This window comes from Oncorhynchus keta, chromosome 17 (assembly GCF_023373465.1).
Source record: "Oncorhynchus keta strain PuntledgeMale-10-30-2019 chromosome 17, Oket_V2, whole genome shotgun sequence".
Classification (NCBI taxonomy): Eukaryota; Metazoa; Chordata; class Actinopteri; order Salmoniformes; family Salmonidae; genus Oncorhynchus; species Oncorhynchus keta.
In genome coordinates this window covers 4,514,152-4,525,160 of record NC_068437.1, presented here as the reverse complement: position 1 = coordinate 4,525,160, position 11,009 = coordinate 4,514,152, and the positions used below count along the sequence as shown (strand labels likewise).

Genomic DNA, 11,009 nt, shown 5'->3' with positions numbered 1-11,009 from the left:
TTTTACAGAAAATGTTTTCCAAAGGGTGCATTCAGATTTAGAAATATAAGTTGTCACTTGTTGCGACAGAGGAAGGCTGGTGCTTTTCTTTTGACTTTTTGGTTTGTTGAGTTATACGTCAAGCAGGTAACTGTACTCTTTTACAAAATGTTCCAAACTCACGTATACTGTATATGCATTTCTCCTGAAGCTCTTTCTGTAAATATATGTGTGTGTAAATCAAAGAGGGAAAAAGAGCTTTCAATGTGGGTGCTATTGATCTTGGACTGATAAATACTTTTTCCATCTCTCACAGTCATGTCAATAAAACACACCTTACACGCATGAATCACTTATGATTGCGTCGATTACTTAGCACATACAGAGAACAACACCAACACAGAGAGCAACACCTTCAGAAGCTCTGGCAACAGATAGCAAGGAATTTGGATGTAAGTTGATTCTCAGTACCGTTCATTGGTATTCTAAAATTGTTGTTCCATTGTAAGTTCTTACAATATATATAGTACTATTATATGCTGCATGTATTACTTTGATCGGAGCTCTGTAAAATTGCCATGACACCAAAAAAGTGGATGTAAGATCAGGGATATCTTAGCTCTAAGAGTCCATCTTTCAATATTGTTTGTTTTGGTATAGCATTTACGTAAAATACAAGGAATAGTACTAAGGAATAGTACACATGAATTGGAAAGCAACTTTGAATGGCGCTATTGACTGAGTAGTGTAATGATTAACCAGGTAGCTCAGTCCTATGGTTGTAAACTGAGCATGTAAACCACATTTCACCTAACTTTATTATCCATCCATCCACCATGGTCAATTTGTCTGATTAATGTGGGTGTGCTCAAGCTGCTACTGATCCTACCACGCCATGGAAAATAACTTTCGATCAACAGGAGTGCCCCCTGGCCTGGAGTACCTAACACAGGTAAGACAGCGAAGTCAATAGTCTTATATTTTGTTTATGGAACTGTGACCTCAAAGTCAAATGTTAACTTTTATGGGGTAAGATAATTGGTTAGGAGACGGGAGAGAGCTGGCCACGGTAGGGAACTCTGTACCCAATCCTATCTTTATCTGTTTGCTACAGATCGATCAAATCTTGATCCATCAGAAAATGGAACTGCTGGAGGGTAAGTCATGTTAATACACGGCATGCCATTAATTACTCCGACGCAATCTCTCACCTCCACCCACATCCCCCGTGACCCCTTTCTTCCTATGCTCCTCTCTAGCCATCACTTCCTTTGAGACTAAAAACCGGTACGTAATCAGGAACAGTTTGGGACAGGAAATCTACACGGCCAAGGAGGATAGTGACTGCTGCACCCGGAACTGCTGCGGTCCCAACCGCATGTTTGAGATGAAGATCAAAGACCACAGTGGCCAGGAGGTCATGCACCTGGTCAAGCCCTTCCGCTGCACCTCCTGCTTCTGGCCCTGCTGCCTGCAAGAGGTATTATAACTGTTCATAACACACATATTAACATCTTATAAAACATCTTATAACACCCTAACAACAGACACCTCCTGCTACTTCCTCTGTTGTCTGTAAGATGTATTTGAACTGCTTATAATGCAGCTTATAACCTCAATCACATCACATGTATAACAGACACCTGCTACTTTCTTAGCTGCCTGAAATCGCTTATAATATACATATTATAACAGACATCTCCTGCTACTTCCCCTGTTGCTCGCAAGTGGCCACTTATAACACAGCTTCTAAATAACACCATTATAACACACTTATAACAGAGACTGGCTGCTCAATTTTATCATTGCAAGATACTGTTTCAAGGATACTCTAACGTCTGAATTCATTTTTCTCCCTTGACCATTTTCCTCTGTATCTGTGAATGCTTGTCTGTCATAGATGGAGGTCCAATCCCCTCCTAGCACCACTATAGGTTATGTGGTTCAAAACTGGCATCCCTTCAAGCCAAAGCTGTCCATCCTAGGAGCTGCCAAAGAGACTCTCCTGACGATTGAAGGTCCTTTCTGTGCCTGTAGCTGCTGTGGAGATGTTGATTTTGAGGTGAGGCTGTTAGGGATAGGACTGTGGTCTATCTCTATTTGTGAGTGTTCAAGTTGCCCTGAGTCTGTTAAAACCTAGGTTGTCCTCATTAGGGCACACTGTAGCAAAACGGGGGGGAATGGAGTCCAGGTAACCCCTCACTATTTCAATTTGTTTTCTTCCATTTGCTGCCTAATAAACATCACCCTGATTAGAGTCCTTTGTGTTTCTATAACAGGTGATGGGTAAGGACAGCGACCAGCCCATTGGGAGAATAAGTAAGCAGTGGAGTGGGTTGATAAAGGAGGCCTTCACTGACTCAGACAACTTTGGGATCCAGTTCCCCATGGACCTGGATGTCAAGATGAAGGCTGTGCTGATGGGGGCCTGCATCCTTATTGTAAGTGTTGCCACACACTGCGACTTACCCAGGCAACCCAATTATGATCTGTGGCCCCATTATTGGCAAAAGATCCGAATTGGGCTGCCTGTGTAAACCCAGCCATATCTATAGAGCTAAGTCAGATTCAAGTTCATTTGGCATTTTTAGTTAAGAAGACATAGCCTACATTGGAATTCTTTGTAGGAGCTCTCTTATATAGTACATTACACACATATACAGTACACAGGCTATAATCCATAAGCGAATTTCTCAATCATTGTGTCAGTGACCTAGTGAAGCAGCCATTGCTGAAAATTTACCGGCAAACCAATCAATTAGTCAGTACTGACACTCCTATTGTAGTGCATCAATATAAAGCCATTATAAATCCTGTCTATTAAGATGAATCAAACAATTATGTATTTATGATAGTGTGATGATCTCCATCATGCCTATTCATTGTGTATCCATTTTCTCTTTCTTTATTCTTTGTCTCCAAACAGGATTTCATGTTCTTTGAAAGCAGTGGTGACGGTGATCAACGGTGTTCTGTATTTGGATAAGAGAGAGAGTTTTTGATCATGTACAAATTACATGATACTATAGTTGATAATGACATGGCTATTGGATGCATATGAATCACATAACATGACATTTAAGACAAAACAAACATGTGTTCTTTATTAATTCAATATATTAATCTGTATTTTGGTTGTCTGAATACAATATTCAAACATTTGTAACACTGTTTGCTTTTTCTTTTGAAAATATTGAAATGTCATGTAATAATATTGGGTATCTCATGTAAAGGATGAAGCACATTCTCAAATATAGCTGCGAGCAGCAATGAATGGGGTTCACTGGATGACAGAAAGGACACAAGATCAGTTGAATAATAAAGCAAGAACTCTATCATGTATGAATTATCATCATTTATGTGCAATCAGTAAAAGCATTACCATGTTTATCTCTCAATACCACAGAGATGATAACATAATAATACAAATATTTTACATTTGTAAAAATCTGTTTCTGTAAATGATTTCAATCTCAGTTGGTACACTCCACATTAGCTTTCCAACGTACTTCAACACACTCTCACAGCAGTAATATGCTGACTGCGCAAATGGCAGTTTCAAATGTTCCCGAATAAACACATTTGACCATCTTTTCACTATGTTTCTCTATGCCTTCAGAAGGTTGTCACTCCACTACTTATTCCACATTTTGTTGTGCTACAAACTGTGATTAAAATGCATTAAATTGTAATTTTTGGTCAACAATTTACACAAAATACTCTGTAATGAAAAAAATGTGAATATTTGTAAAAAATAAATATAAAAAATAAATCATTAATATATTTTTATTAGATACACTGAACAAAAATATAAATGCAATAGACAAAGATTTTACTGAGTTACATTTCATATAAGGAAATCATCAGGGACTGTAACGTTCTTTGCTTCACGGAAACATGGCTCACTCGAGAGACGCTATCGGAGTCGGTGCAGCCAGCTGGTTTCTCCACGCATCGCGCCGACAGAAACAAACATCTTTCTGGTAAGAAGAGGGGCGGGGGCGTATGCTTTATGGTTAACGAGACGTGGTGTGGTCACAACAACATACAGGAACTCAAGTCCTTCTGTTCACCTGATTTAGAATTCCTCACAATCAAATGTCGACCGCATTATCTACCAAGGAAATTCTCTTAGATTATAATCACAGCCGTATATATTCCCCCCCAAGCAGACACATTGATGGCTCTGAACAAACTTTATTTGACTCTTTGCAAATGGGAATCCATATATCCTGAGGCTGCATTCATTGTAGCTGGGGATTTTAACAAGGCTAATCTGAAAACAAGACTCCCTAAATTGTATCAGCATATCGATTGCGCAACCAGGGCTGGTAAAACCTTGGATCATTGCTATTCTAACTTCCGCGATGCATATAAGGCCCTGCCCCACCCTCCTTTCGGAAAAGCTAACCACGACGCCATTTTGTTGCTCCCTGCCTACCGACAGAAGCTAAAACAAGAAGCTCTCACGCTGAGGTCTGTTCAACGCTGGTCCGACCAATCTGATTCCACGCTCCAAGACTGCTTCCATCACGTGGACTGGGATATGTTTCGTATTGCGTCAGACAACAACATTGACGAATATGCTGATTCGGTGAGCGAGTTCATTAGAATGTGCGTTGAAGATGTCGTTCCCATAGCAACGATTAAAACATTCCCAAACCAGAAACCGTGGATTGATGGCAACATTCGCGTGAAACTGAAAGCGCGAACCACTGCTTTTAATCAGGGCAAGGTGACCGGGAACATGACCGAATACAAACAGTGTAGCTATTCCCTCCGCAAGGCAATCAAACAAGCTAAGCGTCAATAGAATCGCAATTCAACGGCTCAGACACAAGAGGTATGTGGCAGCGTCTACAGTCAATCACGGATTACAAAAAGAAAACCAGCCCAGTCACGGACCAGGATGCCTTGCTCCAAGGCAGACTAAATAACTTTTTTGCCCGCTTTGAGGACAATACAGTGCCACTGACACGGCCCGCAAACAAAACATGCCGACTCTCCTTCACTGCAGCCGAGGTGAGTAAAATATTTAAACGTGTTAACCCTCGCAAGGCTGCAGGCCCAGACGGCATCCCCAGCCTCGCACTCAGAGCATGCGCAGACCAGCTGGCTGGTGTGTTTATGGACATATTCAATCGATCCCTATCCCAGTTGGCTGTTCCCACATGCTTCAAGAGGGCCACCATTGTTCCTGTTCCCAAGAAAGCTAAGGTAACTGAGCTAAACGACTATCGCCCGTAGCACTCACTTCCATTATCATGATGTGCTTTGAGAGACTAGTCAAGGACCATATCACCTCCACCCTACCTGACACCCTAGACCCACTCCAATTTGCTTACCGCCCAAATAGGTCCACAGACGATGCAATCTCAACCACACTGCACACTGCCCTAACCCATCTGGACAAGAGGAATACCTATGTGAGAATGCTGTTCATCGACTACAGCTCGGCATTCAACACCATAGTACCCTCCAAGCTCGTCATCAAGCTCGAGACCCTGGGTCTCGACCCCGCCCTGTGCAACTGGGTACTGGACTTCCTGACGGGCCGCCCCCAGGTGGTGAGGGTAGGTAACAACATCTCCTCCCCTCTGATCCTCAACACTGGGGCCCCACAAGGGTGCGTTCTGAGCCCTCTCCTGTACTCCCTGTTCACCCACGACTGCATGGCCACGCACGCCTCCAACTCAATCATCAAGTTTGCGGACGACACAACAGTGGTAGGCTTGATTACCAACAACGACGAGACGGCCTACAGGGAGGAGGTGAGGGCCCTCGGAGTGTGGTGTCAGGAAAATAACCTCACACTCAACGTCAACAAAAATAAGGAGATGATTGTGGACTTCAGGAAACAGCAGAGGGAACACCCCCCTATCCACATCGATGGAACAGTAGTGGAGAGGGTAGTAAGTTTTAAGTTCCTCGGCATACACATCACAGACAAACTGAATTGGCCAACCCACACAGACAGCATCGTGAAGAAGGCGAAGTAGCGAGGAGGCTGAAGAAATTCGGCTTGTCACCAAAAGCACTCACAAACTTCTACAGATGCACAATCGAGAGCATCCTGTCGGGCTGTATCACCGCCTGGTACGGCAACTGCTCCACCCACAACTGTAAGGCTCTCCAGAGGGTAGTGAGGTCTGCACAATGCATCACCGGGGCCAAACTACCTGCCCTCCAGGACACCTACACCACCCGATGTCACAGGAAGGCCATAAAGATCATCATGGACAACAACCACCAAAGCCACTGCCTGTTCACCCCGCTATCATCCAGAAGGCGAGGTCAGTACAGGTGCATCAAAGCTGGGACCGAGAGACTGAAAAACAGCTTCTATCTCAAGGCCATCAGACTGTTGAACAGCCACCACTAACATTGAGTGGCTGCTGCCAACACACTGACTCAACTCCAGCCACTTCAATAATGGGAATTGATGGGAATTGATGTAAAATATATCACTAGCCACTTTAAACAATGCTACTTAATATAATGTTTACATACCCTATATTATTTATCTTATATGTATACGTATATACTGTACTCTATATCATCTACTGCATCTTTATGCAATCCATGTATCACTAGCCACTTTAAACTATGCCACTTTGTTTACATACTCATCTCATATGTATATACTGTACTCGATACCATCTACTGCATCTTGCCTATGCCGCTCTGTACCCTCACTCATTCATGTATCTTTATGTACATATTCTTTATCCCTTTACACTTGTGTGTATAAGGTAGTAGTTTTGGAATTGTTAGCTAGATTACTCGTTGGTAATTACTGCATTGTCGGAACCAGAAGCACAAGCATTTCGCTACACTCGCATTAACAACTGCTAACCATGTGTATGTGACAAATAACATTGGATTTGATTTGATCAGTCAACTGAAAATAAATCTATGGATTTCACATGACTGGGAATACAGATATGCATCTGTCGATCACAGATACGGTACATGACCAATGGCATGTGGACACCTGCTTGTTGAACATCTCATTCCAAAATTATGGGATTAGTATGAAGTTGGTTCCCCCTTTGCTGCTATAACAGCCTCCAGTCTTATGGGAAGGTTTTCCACTAAATGTTGGAACATTGCTGTGGGAACTTTCTTCCATTCAGTCACAAGAGCATTCGTGAGGTCGGGCACTGATGTTGGGCTATTACACTTGTCTCACTGTCGGTGTTCCAATTAATCCCAAAGGCGTTCAATGAGGTTGAGGTTAGGGCTCTGTGCAGGCCAGTCAAGTTCTTCCACACCAATCTTGACAAATCATTTCTGTATGGACTTCTCTTTGTGCTTGGGAGCATTGCCATGCTGAAATAGGAAAGGGCCTTCCCCAAACTGTTGTCACAAAGTTGGAAGAACAGAGTAGTCTAGAATGGCATTGCATGCTCTAGGGTTAAGATTACCCTTCACTGGAACTAAGGGGCCGAGCCCAAACCACAACAAAAAACATTACGAGCTATGCGCTTGCCGGTCCCGAGCTTGTGTGACCACTTTTCGGCTGAGCCGTTGTTGCTTCAAGACGTTTCCACTTCACAATAACAGCACTTGCAGTTGACCAGAGTAGCTCTAGCAGGGCAGAAATGTGACAAACTGAGGACTTGTTGTAAAGGTGGCATCCTATGACGGTGCCCTGTTGAAAGTTACTGAGCTCTTCAGTAAAGACATTCTACTGCCAATGATTGTCTATGGGGATTGCATGGCTGTGTACTCAATTTTATACACCTGTCAGCAACGGGTGTAGCTGAAATAGCCAAATGCACTAATTTGAAGGGGTGTCAACATACTTTTTTCTTTATACTGTATATTGTACCTTAAAACCAAAAGGAAGGTTGTGAATCAAAAAAGCAGTCAGAATCTGGTGTGACCACCATTTGCCTCATATAGTGCAACACATCACCTTCGCATAGAGTTGATGAGGCTGTTGATTGTGGCCTGTGGAATGATGTACCACTCATCAATGTCTATAAGAAGTTGCTGGATCTTGGTGGGAACTGGAACACACTGTCGTACATGTCAATCCAGAACATCCCAAACATGCTCAATCGGTATTTGGTGTTTTATTAGTATCCCCCTTAGCTGTTGCGAAAGCAGCAGCTACTCTTCCTGGGGTCCACACAAAACATGAAACATGACATAATACAGAACAATAATAGACAATAACAGAACTACATACATTTTAAAAAGGCACATGTAGGCCTACATGTCAATACATACACACACACTATCAAATAGGGGAGAGGCATTGTGCCATAAATTATTGCTTTATATGTTTTTTTAAACCAGGTTTGACATGTCTGATGAGTATGCAGGCCATGGAAGAACTGGGACATTTTCATCTGTGGCATTGTGCTGTGTGACAAAACTGCACATTTTAGAGTGGCCTTTTGTTGTCCCCAGCACAAGGTGCACTTGTGTAATTATCATGATGTTAAATCATGTTCTTGATATGTCACACGTGTCAGGTAGATGGATTATATTGGCAAAGGAGAAATGCTCACTAACAGGGATGTAAACAAATGTGCACAACATTTGAGAGATATAAATAAGCTTTATGTCTAAACAGAACAAAGGGTGTTCTTTAATGGAAACCTCTCAAACATAATCCAGGTAGAAGCAGGAATTCCCCAGGGTAGTTGTTTAGGCCCCTTGCTTTTTCAATCTTTACTAACGACATGCCACTGTTTTTGAGTAAGGCCAGTGTGTCCATGTATGCGGATGACTCAATACTATGCACATCAGCTACTACAGCGACTGAAATGACTGCAACACTTAACAAAGAGCTGCAGTTAGTTTCATAATGGGTAGCAAGGAATAAGTTAGTCCTAAATATTTCCAAAACTTAAAGAATTGTATTTGGGACAAATCATTCACTAAACCCTAAACCTCAACTACATCTCGCAATGAATAATGTGGACATTGAGCTAGTTGAGGTGACTAAACTGCTTAGAGTAACCCTGGATTGTATATCTCCATGGTCAAACATATTGATACAACAGTAGCTAAGATGGGGAGAAATCTGTCCATAATAAAGCACTGCTCTGCCTTCTTCTTAACAACACTATCAACAAGGCAGGTCCTACAGACCCTGGTTTTGTCGCACCTGGACTACTGTTCAGGACTACTGTTCAGTCAAGTGCCACAAAGAGGAACTTGGGGAAATTTCAGGTGGCTCAGAACAGGGCAGCACGGCTAGCCCTTAAAAGTACACGGAGAGCTAACATTAATGAAGTGCATGTCAATCTCTCATGACTCAAAGTGGAAAAGAGATTGACTTCCTCATTATTTGTCTTTGTAAAAGCTGAAGGTACCGAGCTGTCTTTTTATAATACTAGCACACAGCTCGGACACCCATGCATAGTCCCCAAGTCCAGACTTTGGGAGGTGCACAGTACTACATTGAGCCATGACTACATGTAACTCTATTTCACATCAGGTAACTGATGCACGCAGTGAAATCAGATTTAAAAAGCAGGTAAAAATACACCTCATGGAACAGCGGGGACTGTGAAGTAACACAAACATAGGCACAGACACATGCATACACACACACGATAACATACACACTATACACACACGTACACGTGGATTTTGCGCTGTAGATATGTGGTTATGATGGGATAATGGGCCTGAGGGCACACACTAGTGTGTTGAGAATTCTGTAATACATGTGTTGTAATGTTTTCATAAATTTAATACATTTCTGCAAAGAAACCACTACAAAAGGACACCAATAATAAGAAGAGACTTGCTTGGGCAAAGAAACATGCAATGGGCATTAGAAATCGGTCCTTTGGTCTGATGAGTCCAAATTAGAGATTTGTGGTTCCAACCGTCATGTCTTTGTGAGACACAGAGTAGGTGAATGGATGATCTCCAATGTGTGGTTCCCACCATGAAGCATGGAGGAGGAGGTGTGATGGTGTGGGGGTGCTTTTTGCTGGTAACAATATCTGTGATTAATTTAGAAATCAAGGCACACTTAACCAGCATGGCTACCACAGCATTCTGCAGCAATACGCCATCCCATCTGGTTTGCGCTTAGTGGGGCTTTCATTTGTTTTTCAACGGGACAATGATCCAACACACCTAAATGTTGTGTAATGGATATTTAACTAAGAAGGAGAGTGATGGACTGCTGCATCAAATGATCTGGCCTCCACAATCACACAAAAAGATTTCCCAAGCTTTAAACATCCCAATGAGCACTGTGCAAGCGATAATATTGAAATGGAAGGAGTATCAGACCACTGCAAATCTACCAACACCTGGCCGTCCCTCTAAACGTTCAGCTCATACAAGGAGAAGACTGATCAGAGATGCAGCCAAGAGGCCCATGATCACTCTGGATGAACTGCAGAGATCTACAGCTGAGGTGGGACACTCTGTCCATAGGACAACAATCAGTCGTATACTGCACAAATCTGGCCTTTATGGAAGAGTGACAAGAAGAAAGCCATTTCTTAAAGATATCCAAAAAAAGTGTTGTTTAAAGTTTGCCACAAGCCACCTGGGAGACACACCAAACATGTGGAAGAAGGTGCTCTGGTCAGATGAAACCAAAATTGAACATTTTGGCAACAATGCAAATCGTTATGTTTGGCGTAAACGCAACACAGCTCATCACCCTGAACACACCATCCCCACTGTCAAACATGGTGGTGGCAGCATCATGGTTTGGGCCTGCTTTTCTTCAGCAGGGACAGGGAAGATGGTTAAAATTGATGGGAAGATGGATGGAGCCAAATACAGGACCATTCTGGAAGAAAACCTGATGGAGTCTGCAAAAGACCTGAGACTCGGACGGAGATTTGTCTTCCAACAAGACAATGATCCAAAACATAAAGCAAAATCTACAATGGAATGGTTCAAAAATAAACATATCCAGGTGTTAGAATGGCCAAGTCAAAGTCCAGACCTGAATCCAATGGAGAATCTGTGGAAAGAACTGAAAACTGCTGTTCACAAAGGAGGAATGGGAAAAAATGTCAGTCTCTCGATGTGCAAAA

General features: G+C 42.5%; 1 protein-coding gene across 2 annotated transcripts; it reads left to right on the top strand.

The window, feature by feature from the left end:
- The first annotated feature begins 278 nt into the window (after positions 1-278).
- plscr3a (phospholipid scramblase 3a) lies at positions 279-3,319 on the top strand. Of its 2 annotated transcripts, none has more exons than XM_035790221.1 (7): positions 279-431; positions 853-931; positions 1,094-1,136; positions 1,239-1,459; positions 1,880-2,041; positions 2,259-2,420; positions 2,906-3,319. In XM_035790221.1, exons 2-7 carry the CDS (start codon positions 875-877, stop codon positions 2,963-2,965), a joined length of 705 nt encoding a protein of 234 aa, XP_035646114.1. In that variant the 5' UTR covers positions 279-431; positions 853-874; the 3' UTR covers positions 2,966-3,319. The 2 variants fall into 2 exon arrangements, with proteins under 2 accessions (XP_035646114.1, XP_035646115.1); XM_035790222.2 differs by having other exon boundaries at positions 342-431; positions 900-931.
- Positions 3,320-11,009: the final 7,690 nt, after the last annotated feature.

Excerpts from the sequence above, each read along its gene's own strand:
- plscr3a (XM_035790221.1), top strand. The coding sequence starts at position 875 with ATGGAAAATAACTTTCGATCAACAGGAGTGCCCCCTGGCCTGGAGTAC. Across the intron at positions 932-1,093 it reads GCCTGGAGTACCTAACACAG|ATCGATCAAATCTTGATCCA; the intron begins GTAAGACAGCGA and ends TGTTTGCTACAG. Across the intron at positions 2,042-2,258 it reads GTGGAGATGTTGATTTTGAG|GTGATGGGTAAGGACAGCGA; the intron begins GTGAGGCTGTTA and ends TTTCTATAACAG.